Source organism: Catharus ustulatus, chromosome 4, assembly GCF_009819885.2.
Source record: "Catharus ustulatus isolate bCatUst1 chromosome 4, bCatUst1.pri.v2, whole genome shotgun sequence".
Classification (NCBI taxonomy): domain Eukaryota; kingdom Metazoa; phylum Chordata; class Aves; order Passeriformes; family Turdidae; genus Catharus; species Catharus ustulatus.
Window position 1 is genome coordinate 66029580 of NC_046224.1, and position 18996 is coordinate 66048575.

At 35.0% G+C, this 18996-nt stretch overlaps 1 protein-coding gene across 31 annotated transcripts in view; it reads right to left on the reverse strand.

The window, feature by feature from the left end:
* Positions 1 to 18996, reverse strand: part of LOC116995037 (C2 domain-containing protein 5) — a 54691-nt gene that overhangs the window by 25147 nt on the left and 10548 nt on the right. For 8 of the 31 annotated variants that reach the window (XM_033057289.2, XM_033057297.2, XM_033057293.2 and 5 more), the window contains exons 7-12: positions 16683 to 16834; positions 13696 to 13890; positions 11317 to 11402; positions 10405 to 10437; positions 4979 to 5087; positions 3185 to 3250 (exon numbers count right to left, since the gene is read on the reverse strand). In XM_033057289.2, the coding sequence (XP_032913180.1) occupies positions 3185 to 3250; positions 4979 to 5087; positions 10405 to 10437; positions 11317 to 11402; positions 13696 to 13890; positions 16683 to 16834 (641 nt within the window). Of the gene's footprint in view, positions 1 to 3184; positions 3251 to 4978; positions 5088 to 10404; positions 10438 to 11316; positions 11403 to 13695; positions 13891 to 16682; positions 16835 to 17779; positions 17905 to 18996 lie in introns of those variants that run through there. The other 23 variants (XM_033057311.2, XM_033057310.2, XM_042779172.1 and 20 more) reach the window with 10 other exon arrangements.

Genomic DNA, 18996 nt, shown 5'->3' on the forward strand with positions numbered 1-18996 from the left:
TGCACTCCTCAGGAATGCAGAACCACTGCATTCATTATTTCTATACACTCATAAATGTTTATTTTGTTTTAGGACAAACTAGGCAGACAAGCCTCGTTTAACTTCTGGATACAGACTTAGAAAATATCTCGCGCCTCACATTATCCATGGACATTTATCAGTTATTCCTACAATCCTGTTACAGTCAGTCAGAACTGGTGCTCTCTGTATGTTTTCCTACAAAACTTCTATAGACATTTTACAACATCATGTTTAGCTGTAATTATGTAGCAGTTAGGAAGGTGTTGATTCAACCAGAATAATTCTGGCTTTTTCCTAACAATGATATATTTGGAGCCATGCAAATAGTTCTACAACTGTATGTTTGCAACCAAATACCAGAAGGCTGAAAAAACTCAATGCAATCCATGAAGGAAATTTTATGAAGACAATAGCTTTAGTCAAGTCCCATATTTTGAAATTAGGATGAGTTATGTACAAAAATACCATTTTTGCAAGACCAATGTTCTCTCTCTTATGTACTATCAATTCAAAACCAGACTACATACCATAAAGAATAGTTGTGCAATAAGCAATAGCTTTTTTGGAGCACTTGTGCAAGGAAAAGTTTATACTGGCTTTCACACCATTAGCCAGAATTTAGGGAGAGCTTTAAAGCAGTATGAACAGATTAAATAGCATTACTTACGTAGGCAAAGAATTCTAAACAAAGATTTCAAATGCCAAATTTATGAATCTCTAACAGAACATGTGAATACTTATTCTATGCTCAGTGACTGCCCTTTCTTCAGTTATACAAATATCTACTTAGAACTCTCTCTCTAAAAAAAAAAAAAAAAAAAAGGTCCCAATGAAAATTATTTCATTAACATAAAGGTGTAACTGCTTCTAGAAATAATATTCAAACACCATTCACATTAACCATAGAAATTATTTAGGAACAATCACTCCTCTGGAAAGGCTGCAGAAAACTGGAGTAAATGATTACTGGAGAACATCACACCCCTCAGTCTTTTCAGAAGAAGCCTCTGACAAGTGCCTTAACCTCCCATTTTCATTCAACACACAAAGATGGACAAGAAGTCAACCTGGAAATTCTCCAAGAAAAGGCAAGAGGTCAACCTTAAAATGTTGGGGGTTTTACTACTAGAACTAACATCAGGCACCAACAGGAACAATCTGACATTTCCTGCTGTGCTCCTACAAATGGGCCACACTTACACCCCAGAAAGCAGCTTGAAATGTAATTTGCACATTCTCTGTTTGTATTTCTATGGAAGAAAAACATGTAGTTACAGAAACAGTCAAGCTTTTGTCTTGCATTTCCTCATATGCAAAACTAACTCTGAAGGATTTCACACTCCAACAGCAAGACTGGATATCACCCAATGAACTCAGTAGATGCTGAGGAAGTTTTCAACAATCTTTTATCTTTCCATATTTCTGACTACTGGAGTTGGAGATGCACTGCTGGAACTGAATGATGCTTCCTGAATGATGAGTTTAAAATTTAGTTATGTGAGAAACAATGCGTTGGTGCTCTGAAATAGCCATATGGAAAAGCAGCCTCTATTCAACAAATTCTTGCACTGCCTACCTTTCGGCTCTGTGTTTAACCTCAGTGCCAAACTTTTAACAAAGATCCAGTCTTCTGGATTGAGGATTCCTTGCATGTTTTGATACTTCTAGTTCATTCTTTCTCAGAGACAGTACCAAAGGGTATCTTCCACTGTATTACGTGCCCTCTTTTCTATGAATTTTTACTCAATTCCCTACTTTTATTTTGCAAATTCATCTTCATATCTACCTTTTCGTATTTTACAAACATTTAAACAATTGTTCATTGAACTATATGCAATTTTCAGAAATTTAAGCAGCTTCTTTTCCATTCATGAAATAGTCTTTACTTCCACATTTAATTTTCAAGCACCTTCAAATCTCTAATGTTTCACAACCACTGGATGCTCCTGTTGTACCTTACACACAATTAAACCATTGTCAAAAAAAGGAAAAAGAAGAAATAAAAATCCTTCTGTGCTTAGGTTACTAAGAAAGCTGAAATGAAGCCTGACCATTTTTCAAAAGGAAAATAATTTTAGCCCACTTATGGTTATGATTACATACTCTGTCCAGCAGCACACCTGCTGCAAAAACCCCATCCAGGAACAGGAATATAACCTGCTCAGTCCCAAAACAATAGGATTAAGCAGCTTTTCCTACAGACCTACTGACACACCAAGGCTACAGAAACACAGTCAGTTCTCAGGGAGGTATTAACTCTACAGTTACTGTGTGGTTTAGACCTCTCTATTCCAACCAACACTTAGGTAACAAGCACCTCTGGGTAAAATGTTTTATATACAGAGGGGAAACATGAGAGAGAGAAGTCTTTATTTCATCTAGATTGCATCAATTCACCTCCTACAGCTGTATAAGGAAGTTACACACTTTGATTACTAAATCTGCATAAAAACAGAAGAACATTGGGGTTTTTTTCAAGCTAGGTAATGAAGTGATTAAAAAGTTCAAATGACTGTTTTAAGTCCTGAAACTGGTTGCATTTTACAATACAAGATTTATGAACCAACAAATGCTGGGTTACATACTATCCTTCTCTTTAAACTGATAGTTCTCTATTTTTTTTCAACAATTTTTATATCTATTATCTATAACAAACTATTGATTTAGAGGTATTATTAAGAACAAACACATTCACTGATTTCCTGAAATTAATAGGAGGAAAGCCTTTGTTGAAGAAAGTGCAAGCCCATGCAAAACAAAACAAACCAATAGGCCAAAAAAACCCCCAAAAATCCATTACATAAAAAACCCCCATACCAATCACAACTGAAATGATCCCAACTGTGTAAGGAAGAATCCATTCTCTAAGACTAAATTACTTCCTTCATGGATGCCGAGCTGAAAGTAACTACTAAATAAACATCTGAACATTCAGCTTTCCAGAGTGACATTAAATTACTCTTAGCGATACTATTTTATACTAAAACAATTCTGTAATTTTAAAGGAAGTCTTTAACAACATGAAAACATGACATTTAGGCATTTGATCATTAAAATTTAAATTTGAAGCATTAACCTAAATATCCTAGAGCATTTCTAATAACTTCACTGAGCTGCCATAATTTCTGTCAGCATATGTAGTACTGAATGACTAATAAAATACCTGAATTGAAACTATTCCAGTCTAGCAGTTTGTATGATCTTGTGTTACCCATAATTCCGACAAAGGCTGAGTTCAAAACAGCAAATTAGTAGATCAGTTATAGAAGCAGAATAGTGAAAAAAAACTACCAACAAGAACACAATTGACAACACCGCTCCACAGGAACTGGAAAGACACAGACAGCAGAGTTAATAAGAGGCTGAAATAGAAAGGGGAAAAGGAGCATGCTATAGCAATCTGGCACTAGGTGACCAAAGTGGACAGTATATGGCAATTTTGTCTTATTGGCAAGTTCTTAATCCACCTTCAAATGTTCTCTCCTCTTCCATGTTTTCCTGATTTATTAATTTGCCAGTTTATTTGCTTCCATTAATATTTTACAGACTTATTTGACTCAAATGTTTCACGAGCATAACAATATCAGAATTTTTCTTTACTTCTCCACCTTCCCTCCCACAGCCATATGTCTTCATTCCCCCTTTTGTTCCCACTATTTTGCAATATGAGTTCCAAGGATAATGCATTTTACATTCACTTGTCAGGAGCAATCTGCAAGACTCACAGTAACACTGCAGCTGTGCAAACATATATCTCTATTTTGCCTTATGTCTTATATTGCTTCCAGTCAGCTGGTAAAAATGAAGCAGTGCATAATGCAAGAAATTAGTTTTTAAAACTCCTGAGCAAAATGGATTTTTTTCCCCATTCTGTCCTACACCTATCACATAGTAAATTTGCACGTAAGAGATCTGTATCAGTAATCTGTTGAAAATACAGAATCCTAAAATAACTTTGTGGCAAAGAAACACTCACATATTAATTATAGTTTGACATTTATTTTAATCTACTCTTCACCGTGTAAATAGATCTTAGAACAGGAAAACAAAAGAGCAACATTGTGTACTAATATACTTGAAAAAAAATCCCTTAAAGTAGGGAGATGCAATTCAAATTAAGTCTTGGATTTAATTTCATTTTGCCCGTTTACTGAATCTTTAGATCAGCAACAATTTTATATACCTGCCTGGAGAATTGCTTGCCTCAGGCCAAAGGAAGAAAAGGAAAATATTAGTTTTTTGTACTTGTTTTTATTACTCCTGACTAGTGCATGCAAAATCAGTAGAGGTGCTATTTTTACTCTCCTCTGCATTTTTAAGTGCACTATCAACTCCAACTTTTTGCAAAGCATTCCTTATCTGGTCTCAGTGATTAAACCAACCAAGTCTTCAGAGTCAAAAGTCACTCAGTTCTAACATTAGAACTATAACTTGCAAAACATACATGTTCTGTTACTGGGGTTCCCAGGAAAATAATATATAAAAGTCTTGAAGTACTGATCAGTAAAGGTTTTTAAGAATAGAAACAAAGCTGCAAAGGTTAAAAACCATGTTGTGAGCTAATTTGTAAGCATTAGTCCTTAAGGATTTCAAGAAGCTGAAAATGGGAAAAACATTCATAGTTAAGATCAAGCATTTAATCTCATTTTTATTTCAACAGAAAACTTGCATCAAGTTTTAATCACAAAAAGTGGCAAAAAAATTACCCCCTCAATAATTCAAAGCTAGTTTTCAATGCAAAGTTACTGACTCAAAGTATTTTTATCACTGCTTTAATTTGTTGAAATGTTTCTCACTAAAAACATAACCTTTGAGTAACGTATTTTTCAAGCTTAAATGATTATCTGAAACACACTGCTTTGATATCCATTGTTAGAACTGATCTATTCAAGCACTGATATGTTATAAACGTTAGATGACAGGCCTTGTGCAAGAAGTCAATCCTATGCTGACATACCAGGATTGTGGATGCGATCCAGGAGCTTCACTGAGCGAGCACTGACCACTCCCCCAACGTGGACAAGAAAGCCTGGTGGGAAGGTCGTCAACGTAAAAAACGGGAATTCCTGTTATGATTAAAAACAAACATTAAATGACTGCTTACAACCACTGCTGAGTGCCAGTTAACATGCAATGAACTGATCACTTCCCTGAAATACAAGCAGTGCAGTTACTCTGATCCAGACATGCCCTTCTGGCTTACTGAGCACTTCAGAACCACATGTCCTCATGGAACCATTGTATCAGAAAAGGAGAGGTTTCTACATAGTGAAAGAACACTTTTCCCTCACAAAGTTGTTTCTCAGCATAACAGTGATAAATAATCAAAATTTACATATTTAGAAGTTAACAAAACCTCTATTGATCCACTTTTACCATGGGTGCTAAATACCAGAATTCTTCTTTCATTAGCTGATAAAAAATAAATGTTTTTCCTCTACTTTTAGGTGGTCTTGTTACAACTGACTGCAGTTTGATTCTGAAGCACAGGGTGAAACAAACTGAAGTCCTGCAAGAATGAGGAATGTCTTATTACAGGAAAGCACACTTTAAAAATATCAAAGGACTGCTTAGCTCGTAAGCTCTAAATATAACAAGCAAATATCCATCTTTTAAAATAAAGCATAGGTCCTGAAACACAACTGTAAGTTCTCAATCTAAGGTAAGTCACTTCCAGTTCATAAGTAAAATGAAGAGTTAAGTTTCAGCAACTATGCCAACTTTAAATTCATAAAAGAGGCAAAGTAAGTAATAATGGCAATTTTTCAAGACACAAATCATGAAATAGAAGTTATATTCAAAGAAGTTGAGCCCAAAACTAGATTTTAATTTCTCCAGCAACGTTCTGTGATATATCTAATATTTATACAATAGCACATTTATGTGGGAAAGGCAATCAGCAATTCTAAATGCAGAAAGCGGAAAAGAAAAAGAAAAATCATGCAATCATGTTTTAGATAATTGTAACTGATTAAATGGAACAAATAAACACCATATTTTTGTATGAGAGAAAGTACATGATAAATTCCTTTCTCACATACTTGGAAGCAGTATAATTCAACTGAGCTTCTACCTGAACAGCACACATGCTGAAGATTCAGCGAGAATCAGGTTCTTCCAGTAATACATGGCATTAAAAGTCATCCTAAACTAAAGCGCAATATGGGTTTAAAAATTATTACCTCAGGATTCTTGCCACCTTATTATAAGAACTCTTAGAACTTTTAAAAGGTGCTTCAAACTTCGAGTTTTCTGGGTTTTCATTTGGACCAAAATTTCTAAATTAAGAGGCAAACTTGGAAATCAGCAACCATAGTATCAATAACCTGAAGAAAAAGAAAACCAATCCCAAAACCCGAACCCTGCAGTTCTGCTGTATGATGCAATTTAAAAGTAGGAAGATTTCACCCCAGGATTCTGCAAACCTGCTTGACTGATAAGTCTTCAGAAGCAGCAATGGATTCTAGAGAGGGATGCAGTAAAGATTCCCCCAGAAGGTTCTAACAGATTGCAAAGTGCTTTGCAAGTTATCAGAATGGTCAAAATACTCAAAATACTTGCAGACTGCAGAAATCAATAAAGAAGTTTTCTGAATGTGCCACCTAAACGAAATTCCATTAAGCCTATACTACATTTACATTTTATATATACACACACATTTATGCTGCGCTGAAGCAGTATAGAGTGAACAAAGTAAACAATACTCCATGCTCTAAAGCTTAAGCAAATATTTTTTATTGTATATGGAAATTCAGAAGTTTTTCCACTTTCTGTTCCTTTCCATAAGGCTGTGTACTGCAAGTAATTTTAACTTGTTCAAACTTCCAGTTCACCTGATTGCCTACACTAGAAACCAGGAATAAAACCTCAAATAATAACATGGTTTTATCTCAATACTCCCAAGTCTGAATTATGATACATGACAAAATAAAGTTTTCTATCAGTTAACGTGAGCCACAGACAAATCTGGGTAACAGACTCAACTGAACCATTCTGATAAAAATCTATTAACAATCTCCCTTTCATTCTGACACAGACCATTTACTACTTCATATGAAAACTTTTTTTATCTCATTGAGAGTTTTTTAGAATTTTATTGCTATATTACTCAAATAGAAGTTCCAGCCTCAATTAGGCATTGTAAGCTGTAATAGTTCAAAATTACAAATCCGCAGTTATTTCAGGTAAAACAGAAATATCAGGGAAAATTAGATGCAGTTCCCATTTTATAAATCCCCTCTATTACTTCAATTTGCAAAGGACTCCTTTACATCAAGGTGATGCAACCACAAAGTATTTCAGTATATGACAAACCAGGATGATTTCCAAGCTACAACTGAAGATGGTCAATCATTTTACCAACACCAATTCACAGTCATGGACTGAAGACCATGAAACAGCTGTCACTTCTAATCCTCACAACTACACAGATTTTATAGTTGGTGTTTGGGGTAAGTTTGATAAGGTTACAATCAAATCCTCAAATACTTGCTTGATATAATATTTAAAAATGTGTATTCACATACAGTAATTCCATGATTATAAGCCGTACCTGATTACAAGTCGCACTTCCAGGTGTCAGTAACTTGTCATTCTTTGTCCATATATAAACCGCACCTGATTATAAGCCGCACGTCCAGGTGTCTTGGGTTACAATACAGGGTGTGATAAAAGGTATCTGTTCTATCACCATCTGTTGAGGGTGGGGGCGGTGATCCTTATCTCTGTGGGAGATATTCTGCTAATGGGCCATCCATTGAAACCAGGCAGGGCATTGTTCTTTATCTTTTCACAACCCATCCTTCCTCCAGCCAGTCATTTTCTGCTCATGGCCATTGAGTCCCACTGTGGGACTGATAAAATTACTGCATCCCATTGGAAGTTGCTCCAGCCAGGGGGAAGAGCCCAACATTTCTTACCAAGATGAAAACAGAGGTTTTGGGACACTAAGGGAGCCCCTTTCTCCACTGGACTCCAGAGGAAAACTGGATTTCTCCACATCACCACTGGACCTCCAGAGGGAAACTGCACCTTGTACAGGAGCACTGCTCCAACTGAGCCACATCTGTCACTGCAGGAGGATGCAGCCACCATTTAATGGGACTGCTACCAACACCCTGCCTGACGGGGTGTCAGGTTGTACTCTGACTTTGTCAGGGTTTGGAGTTTGTTTCTTTGTAGTACTGTATTTCTATTTTAATTTCCCTAGTAAAGAACTGTTATTCCTAATTCCCATATCTTTGCCTGAAAGCCCCTTGATTTCAAAATTATAATAATTTGGAGGGAGGTATTTACATTCTCCATTTCAAAGAGAAGCTCCTGTCTTTCTCAGCAGACACCTGTCCTCCAAACTAAAACAGCAACTTTTTGTTCTTTGTCCATATATATAAGCCGCACTTCCAGGTTGGGACCAAAATTTTACTCAAAATGGTGCGGCTCATAATCCTGAAATTACTGTACATGTATTGCTAGTGCTCTTCTATTTTAAATACATTTCATTCAAAGACATACAAAACAATGAAGCAGCACATGGAACAAAGTTACACACACACAGTTTTGTGTAAGTGCCAGCTGAACCAGTTCTCTGATTCCCTTCCAGCCATTCACTCATTCCCATAATTGAACCACTCCCTCAGGTAATGCTTGGGTATGCTCACGGAGCATCTGGGGTTAAACCAGAGCAGGGAACTGGTCTACATCAAGATGTTGCTCATTTCCTGGTTAATTATTTTTATTCTAAGAAAATTTACTGTGCCATCTCACAAGGTGGCCAAACGTTATAGTTTTTCTTGACCTGAACTGAGGGTGGATAGGAAGTCACTGGAAAGAAAAGATGCTTAAGTCAGGTTTTCAGCCAAACAAATCTCCCAGGAAATTGAACTCTTAACACAAGAGATTTCCTGCAGTGCCCTTCAGAAATGAAGGCTATCTCATCCCCATTTTGAAAAGGCAGCAGATAAGATCTCTCAAGCACTTGCAGAATGTAAAAACAAAAAAAGAAAACAGAATTTTTGTCCAAGTGGAAGTGAGAGACACAAAAATACGATTGAGAGTAGCTTTTGGTCATTTCTACAAAAACATAGGCTAATTTTTTAGGAATAAGATAAACTCAAATTTTCCTACTGATAGAAATACAGCATGTATTTTTTTAGTTAAAAATATAAAGACAGCTATGCTATAGTTACTCTTGCTATCCACAGACAGCAAGACAGGGAATTGCTAACAGTAATGTACAAAGTAACATATACATGAGTTTTCCACAGTTGTATTTTCTACAGGTTTATTTTCAGGGAAGAAACAGAGGAATATTACCCTTCTTACAAACTCTGTTCGTTTTGCAGTTAGGGTTAGTTAAGTAATACACCAAAAATGCATTTGGTTTAAAAAAGCTGTTGAGACATGCAACTAAATGAATTTATTTTAAGGTAGCTTAGTTGGATATACCATATACCCGAATAATCTGATCTAATACTCAAAAGAACTACTTGAGCAGCGTGGTCTTGTGGAATGTGTTCCTGACCATGGCAGAGTGGGTGGAATAAGATGATCATTTATCTGCCTTAAAGTATTCTGGATTTTATTATATATCTAACACATGTGAAACTATATTACATATACTGAATTTATTCTTGGTTTTCCCAAATACTTGCTATCCTAAGTAATCCAGACAAGTACAGTGCACTGTTTTTGTCTCTTTTAATATGACACACAGAGTAACTTATAAATGTTATTCATTATAGTTAACTCAAATTAAAGGTAACCAAACGAGGTAACACCATAGCAAAACCACATCCAATATGAAATTTTCAGAAGACAGAATTGACATTTTTTTATCGATTAATTGTCCACGTGGTTTGCTGCTACATCATAATCGTCATCAATAGCATACTCAACATGTCTCCATCCCATTTTATGTTGATTTTTTTTCTACTAGGCAACAGAAACACCTTATCAAAATAATGTATAAATAATTTAAACTCTAAAAATACATTAAGAGCTCTTAATTTACATTTTTATTGTCTTTAAAAATCTTCCTAAGGAAATAAAAAGATCAGCCATGGAATGTCTGAAATGCTAGCAAAATCAAAGGTAAACAGAAAAAAGGTTTGTTTTAAAGCATTCCTTCAGCCAAATTAAAAAATTAAAAGCAAAAAGCCATGGATTTGTATTCATATCTAAACAAAAATTTTAACTGAAATGTATCAACATGCAAAATACACCGATTTAAAAAATGCTCTTCAAAACAACGAATTTAAAAACTTCTGCATAAACAAAATTACAAAGAAACCTCCAAAGCCTCACAAAAAATATATATATTTCAGATAAAGACTTAGAAATCCCAAATACAAGAAGAAAGGAGTCACGCAGTGGTTTTCAACATACCCGCCTTCTACAGAACCTATGAGGCGATCCTCCCTTAGCCATGGATAACACAAGAAATAAGAAGAAAATCATCCACTTACTCAAAATAGCAGCTGAGCATTTATATTTCACAGATGCAAGTGATTTCGTTCCCAACTAACACATATGCTTCTATGCCATTAGTTTAGGTAGTCAGAAATTACAATTTAATTTGAGCAGGAATATACTCACATTTCTTCCTTCAAGACACCTCATTATCAACATTTTGATCAAAGCTGTATATAATTTATTTTAAAAGTTGCAATTACCCACCCAAATGTAAACAATTAATTAAAAACACTGTTTTCATCATATAGTCTACTCAGTAAACAGATGGCATTTTTAGTCCAATAGAAGAAAAGTTTAAATCTCTAAGTGTCTTTTACTGCTTGGCAAGTACTTCAGGTTCAAGTTCCCAATTAAAGGTTCCCTTCTGCTCCACAAAATGGGGCATAAGGTATCAACTCAATTCCCCAAAACTGAAATTTTTCCCAATTCCAAATGGGATTTTCACCTTGTTTAAAGCTATGGTAATGTTTCTGAATTTGGTTTCTGTAAGAATTTTATCATCATGTGCTTACTCACGTATTAAACTTATCATGCAGCAGTACCTTACAGAGACCACACAAAAGTAATTTCTTCTATAACTTCTTAATACCACTGGAATTACTTGAGTGCTGTCCACAGTTAATTGCTTCACTTTTCCTAATGTTTTAGTAATATATTAGTATTTAAATAATTTGTATATTAAAAGGGCTTTTAAACAGTCAACACATAGTAAGTTCAAACCTAAAATTACATGTTTTCAAACAGAACGTAACAGCAAACATTTAACTTACTACAAAGTAAATTTTCACTTCAGTAGACCAGAAATGGAAGTATAAAATGCCTTACCCTTTGTTCCAGAGCTGACTGAGTCTGTTGTCTTAAAAGAGTTTTAAATGGCCCCCCTTCTTTTCCAGCACTCCCACTGCCCATTCCTGAAGAGTATCAGTACAAATGACATTCAAAGAAACATATATTATAATTTGTAATTAAAGGGTGATTTCAAAATAGATAAAAATGAGTCATTGAAAACAGTCAAATTATCCCCATAATTTTACTTCTTAAGGAAAAAAGCATCAAAATTTAATTTTGGTTTGAAGATTGTTCTAGGTTTTCCTTTTTTCATGACTAGCAGTGATTTTTCAGTATTTGGACAAACCCCCCAGTCTAAGATTTTCTTCCTGCTCAATTAAAATCAACTTTTAAATAAAAAACTTAAAGATTTTGGTTTAAAATTCTTTCCTATGACATATAACTTCTTTTTGTTTTCTTATTACTTTCTGCCTAAGATTTAAGTATAGATCTTCTTTTAACAAAGTTTTTACATAATCTGATTATCTGCCTTTATCAAAAAGTCTCTCTGACAGACTAGTCTATAGTTGTGTATCTCTCACTAATATTATCACAATATTTTTATGTAAGAGAAGTAATAAAAAACTGGTTTTCAGAAAGTTTCAGGTAACTAAACCACCTTTCCTAACTACTAGTAGGAGACTGTACACAGCAGCAGTTACATAATGCATCATTAGGAACAAAAAGAAAATACAAAGGCAATGCATATCCTTTGATTTGAAATACAAACTCCGAAAAAAATTGCAAATTATTTTATGCAATGAAATACCACCTGATTCATTCAAATAAGTTAAGGGCTACTACTACTGCTCAGCATTTAAAACTGCACTTATTTGATTACTGTATTTGCACACACATAACCTGCAGATTATTTGTAAATTAATATGAGATAAATTCCAATTTTGCATAATATGACAATTCTTGCTTTCCTTTCTTCCAGACTTTTACCTCCAGCTTTACTCCCTAACCACAGGAGTTTTTAAGCAGAGAAAGTTTATCAGATTCACTGCCATCTTTGTTGCTGAATTATTTGCTATCAATATTATTTGTCCCCTTAACTGAGCATGTTGAGATGCAGGTTATGTGTCTGACAGGAAATTATGAGTTCTGTGCTTAAAAAAAAAAATCACTGAAGTAAACACATACCAAGATTGTGTTTTTCCTAAAGTAAACACGTTGTTAGATAATCAGATTTTCTTGGTAATGTCATGCCTAAAAGCACACTATCATTGCTATACTGTATATCTAAAGCCATTAGGGCTAAAACAACAAAGCAAAAATAAGCCCCCATGTAGTAGAGGAAAACAGAGCATAAAAACCAAAACAGTGTCAGGACCAGGATGAAATACAAACATCACAGTGCAAACAGTTAGAAATGAAGCCAAAATTTACTTTTCCAGAATTTGTATCTAATTCAACATAATAATTCCTTGCTACTACTCTTTTTCTTCTGATCAATCATCTGATAAAGATGAACATGACTAAATATACATCCAAGTGCAGTTATTTGTTTTAATCATAGACTGGAAGATCTAGAAATAATACCAGACTTAGTAATGTATGCAAATTCATTCATTTTCAAGAGTTACTAAGCCATCATTACCATATAATTAGATATAAAACCACTACAATTTTCTACTAGTATTTTTAGCTGTTCTTGGATAAGGAAACAAAAATATTAGTATCTGTATAGTCCCATTAAACAAGATTAAATTGCTTTTACTATTTAGCATTGATTGTAAACATCACTGTCAGGGACTATACAATATTAAATGCAGACAAACATAGCATAAATACTACACATGAAACAAACTCAAAAAATACAAACTAACCAAAAGAGTTTCTACAAAAAAAGCGCAATAATACCAACTATTTAATTGAAATCTATGAAAACAATGCATGTCAGTGAAATGAAAAAGTGGGCAGTAAAAGTAAAAACTATGGGCTTTGTTTAAGAGGCTAAATTAAAAAGCAGAGTTGGTAGCATCTGATAACCATTATTTCAGCATTATGAATGAATTTACGAACAAGTGCAATGAGCATTTACTCCATGCAAAATGCAGGAACAACAAAGTGAAGAGAATGTGTGGGATTACAAATGAAGTAAGTTATTTCAGTCCAATTAGCAAAGGATATTTTCCAAGGGTAAAGAAGAAATTCTTTAGCATAAATGACATTGTTTCAAATCCTCTAAGAAGTTCTGAAAGTGTTTCAAGCTTCTGGGGCAGAGGTGAGAGATGGAATGAATAGTCATGTAGCCAGCAGTTTTCAGAGGCTAACTGAGCAAACCCAGGGTTATAGAAGCATCTGTGTGTTAATCAAATAACAACATTTCCTTAAAAGTTTGTTTAAAAGGCCATAATAGATAGATCCTACCAGAAGCAGCCAGAAGCAGCTCTTCAGTGAAAGAAACACTTTTCCTCAGAACAACTGGGCTGACATGGCTAGAGTGTAGAGGTTTAATGCTAGACCCCAAGAGGAGGAGACAGGACTTTTTAAGATGTGGGGAATCACAAGAGAGTGTAGGGGAGCTGGGAAACAGGAAAATCCTAGGTCTCTGTGGGGAAGGTGCTGTGGAGGAAAGTAATAGAGACAAAGATGTAGATTCAGAAGATGACTAAAGAAACGGACAAAAGAAATCAAAATGAAGCATTTTTGTTTTCTCTAAATGAATCAACATGTACTGCAAATTATTTCTCTGCATACAAAGAAATGGAATGACAATACAGCTCCACAATGTGCATGAGAAGCATGTTTTTAAAAATCATGATTTGATTAACTTTATTTTGAAATTAATTTTTTAGAAACATGGTAATTAAACATTTTAAATGTCAAACAAAATTTGATAGCAAATAGTATGGAATAAAACCCAAACAACAGAGTCTTTGCACACATTTAATGTGATTACTTTCATTATCTCGGTAGAAAAGGTTATTTTCCAAAGAGGTCACAGATTTGTTTTATGATTTTCTAGAGTAATAATCTTGTAGAATACTAAGTTCACACCAAGAAAAGGAGTTCCTACCTTCTCCATTTCCTCCAAACATATGCTATGGCACATCAGAAAGTATTATCTGATTAAAAGACATCATGCTTTTTGTCAGCCTGACTCTTTTCATTTGCAGTGGTATAAAATATATCCCTACTCCCAGAATTCTAACTTCAAACCCATGTCAGCAAATGCATTTACAGACCAGAAGGGATAACACAAGCACAACTGTATTTCACAGAAGATATCAAGGCAACATTCTCCTTGGAGAATTTGGAGCTATTGAAAATTAGATGCTTAAGCAGATCCAAGTTTCAACCTCCAGTGCTTTGTTACTCATATGGGGCAATTGTGGTATCTGCACCATTTCTCCAGGTTAATCTCCACGTCAGACACATCAGCACACTACCTACCTGACTGAGAAATAAAGAATATAATATATTGCAGAAGAGATGGGCATCTCAAATTTCATAATGTTTGATGTGTCACATAAGAAGTCTGCATTTCTTTAACTTTAACTACTAAGATCACCAGCTCACACACTGAGATATTTAACTTGTTAACAAACTTGGGAAATTAAAACAGAGGTCTAAACACATACAGTAATTGTTAAGAACAACATACAGAATTTAGTATGTTATGGAAGTGTCTTCTGCATGTCATCAAATTTTGGTAATAAAGCAAACCAAATGACTCATGAGATATTGTCTTTTTAATCTATTAAGAATAAAAAAGGAGTTTATCATAACAAGATACAGAATTTTTAAATGTAACTAGCAAATCCTCTTCAGACAAGTTTCAGTAGCAGAGTTAAAAATTGCCAAAAAGACAGTGCTAATAAGCAAAATTGTGCCCCGTTTGTTTTGATACTAGAAAGACAGCTAAAAAATATCTTTACATACTTGAAAAATCCCTACAAACAAGAGGCACCAATTACATAATCTGTTTCAGTTCTGAAGGAACTGACTAAAGACAACAGGGTTTATCCCCCTACCTAATATTGACAGGAAATATATTAAGTCTGTTGCTTTAAAACCTTAACACATTCACAGTGATTTGCCACATGTCTAAATTCACAGCACTTATGTCTATAAAGATGAACACCTATGTTACATTTAAATCTGTTACATGACATGATCTTTACCATGGAAAATCTGATCAAAAGAAACAGGTTTTCAACACATGAATTTGGGGTGCTCCTAATAAGCATCCAGTTATATCTGTAGGTCCTTTAAATAAGCAACTACCATAGGTTACCCACAGGGCAGACATAATTTGAAAAGGGCAACAAATACAAAGTGTGCTCTTTTTTTTGCTTGATTGTTATAAAAATGGGACAGAGAAGACAGGACTAAGAAAGCCTGCATATGCTAATTGGGAATATTTTTAACACAGATAGGGAATAAACTGCATGAAATATTTAATACAACTCCATTTGAATGCAATATTCGAATTATCTGCTAGGAACAATTATTGAAAGGGGTGCTATCAAGTAAAGTTGAATCAACTACTTTAATATGCTTAAAAAATGTCTAATTAGATGGAGCCAAGAATGTTCTGAGCTTCAAATACCACAATTTAAAGTATCATTTAAAAACTAACCACACTTCTTTAAACAATTCTGCAAAATACTTTCCCCTATGGTAGCAAAATTCACAGCATTGGTCACATAATGAAAAATAAACATACAATAAGTGAGTTGTGCTGACATCATTATTACTGACATGATTCTAACCACAGACTAAAAAATAAAAAGAGAGGAAAAAACAAGTTGAAAAAATTATGATAAAGCAATGGAGAAAGAAAAATGATTTTTGAAGATGGCTGGATTACTGCTAATGTAATTTAAGTTGATTTTAAAGTGTATACTGTATATGTAAAGCTATTTCCATATACCAAGAGAATAAAAAGACAGTGGCTGCTATATGTATAGTCTTGAATTTACAAAAGGGAGTTCAAAATTAGATAAACGTATGCAGTAAACTTAGGGCACAACACAACAGGCTTGAAGGCTACGTAGTTTCAGTAACACTATCCTTAACATATTGTGAAAATATACTCCTATGATCTGTGATATGAAATGGAGGAAATAAGAAAAAGGTAATTACTTAGGACTCCCTTAATGCTCTGAGATGTTTTGATTTGAATACAATTGTGGTACAAAAATAATTTTATGTTATCCAGATCAGTGGAAATACAGGCAGGATTGAAATTTTGACCCTGCAGAAACACTTTTGAGTTTGAGGTGTGCCGTGTGAGGTCTCCAATTTTCACATCATTTTGATAACTTAAATGCCAAAAAGCAAAAAGGGGTTGAATGAAAATATAAAAAGAGAAATACAACTTAAACAAAAAGTGGGTGGAAGTGCCTTACCAGTTTTGGGTGTCAAACTCAAATCTGTGTCAGAAGAAGAGGACTGTCGACTGTAGGACTTGGAAGGTGAAAAGGAATAGGTTTGGTTTTTCAGAGGGGTGGAGGGTCCTGATGAATATGTATTGGGATTGGGATCTTCATTGAAAGGAATCCTGCCAGAAGAAGGTGGAAACATATTCAGTAATCCTGTGCCAAAGGACCTGGCTGACAGCAGCATGATCCAAACACCAGGATGGAATTGGGGCAGGGCCAGCAGCTATTCCTTAGGTGCGAGGCTGGGAATGAGGCCAGAGGCAAAGAAATGCTGTTTTACCCTCTCAGCATCCTACAGAGAGATGCTCATCATCTACAATGAAACAATTACGCCAAATGAAAGGCATGAGATGTGACCAAAAAAAAAAAATATATATATATGCAAAATAAAAAAATTGAAAATTTATGGCTTAAAAATCTGGTCAAATACACAATGCTTTGAGTTAGTTTAATAAAGAAAAAATGATTTCAAATTACAGTTGTGTTTATACATATTTATACACTTATGTATATACACATATGCATTTTAAGGTGAAAAAAAATATGTTTCCTTATCCTATAGCATCAGCAGCATGCCACAGCTAAAAACAGAGCAAAGAGGAGAATCTTTATGGGAACACTCTATTGACAAGCAATTTACTTATGCACAGCTTGACTTACCTGCTCTCTAAAACCATCTCTTCCACAAATAGCACAGACCCTTCCTAGAACCATTTTAAAACCTACTGTATCTGAATTATGTTTGAAAGCAATTAATCGAATCAATGTTTCCCAGATACATCACCTTATTTTTTTACTTAATTTCACAGGAAGCAAGAGCATGTTAAAGTGAAGAGTGTGGCTTTGTGGAAGAGACTCCGAGGCATCTCCAAGAAACTATTCTGCATTTCTTTGAGCTGCTGTACCCTGGGTGCTTCTTCCCTGATAACAGAAGGTGTGTCCACGAGGAAATGAGGGAAGAAAGATGGGTGGTACCTGCCTACACTGCCTGCCTGCCTGCCCTTTGGGACCACTGTGCCTGTGGGCTGCCTCTCCCCAACTTTGGAGTGTAAGCAGTCTCATACCAGTGTAGATGAGAGTGGGAACAGACACAGAGAAGTTCTGAGTAAGTCGTGAGCCAGTAGCAGTGTGAATTGGACTGTTGTGAGTCGAGCGGCATCCATGGCTTGGCGGATGAACCAGCGGAGACCTGAGAGAGTTTGCAGCCAAAGTGGAAGAAAAGAAAACAATACACACAAACAGGTTGCAAAGTTATGTTATCAATGATTTCAGGGAAGTTTAGCTAGAGGAGATCTCTTACTCTAAGCAGACTCTAAGAATTTCAATTCCTAGCATGCAAGAGTCCAGATGAAATAAAAGGAGGGAAAGGAACAGCTTAAGCACTTGCTTGCATCATTGATTTTGGCAACAGGCCGTTCAGTTAGTAAAGCCAAGAGTAAGAAGAATCAAATTAGTTGATTTTGCTGCCTTAGAGAAACAGTCCCATTTTTTGAACTGAGACAATACTCATCACCAAGCAGAACATGGATAATTTGGGAGGTGGAATTTCCATACTTTGCTGCAGAGTGAAAGCCACTGGTTTATGTATGGATGCTTTTTAAGTTGATAATTACCAGGTCTACCTTTTTTGTTTTTAAACACCACACTCTTGTTCTATGCTGCACTGTATCCAGAAGTTCTTTTAAAGGCAACTTTTGAAAATCAAGACAGGTCAAAAAAGTTATGCCATGAAATAGAAACCAGTAATTTTTAAAGGTCAGTTCATATTTTGCAAAATTTTGCAGAGCAAGTGATGCCTGCACAACAAACATGCCTCATCTCTATTGCAGTGACACAAAAGTTCAAGTTAATGAAAATGGCTATTTCAATTAATATATCTAGAAATACAGGATATGCAATACACTTCTTGGTGCAGTTTTTTCCTTCCTGGATTGCTCTACCAAACAGAAAACAACTAATTCATCCACGTACAAAAGTGGCAACAGTTGCAAGAAGACCACAAGTATATTTCTATTAATTCGTATGCATATCAAAGTAGTGCATTCAAACTGTTTGGTGCTACAGCACATATGACAAAAATCACAAAATTCTACTTCTCATTGTAAAAAGATTTCTCTGCAAGTTCACGGTCTTGCCATAGTCCTACTTGTTTTACAACAGTGAAAAGCAAAGCACACAATAAACGATGAGATCTCTTTGAGGTCATTGGCTAAATCACTGACAGAACCATCAGAATTCAACATTTATCTTCTCTTACATGCTCAAAGGTATTTTGTGAGAG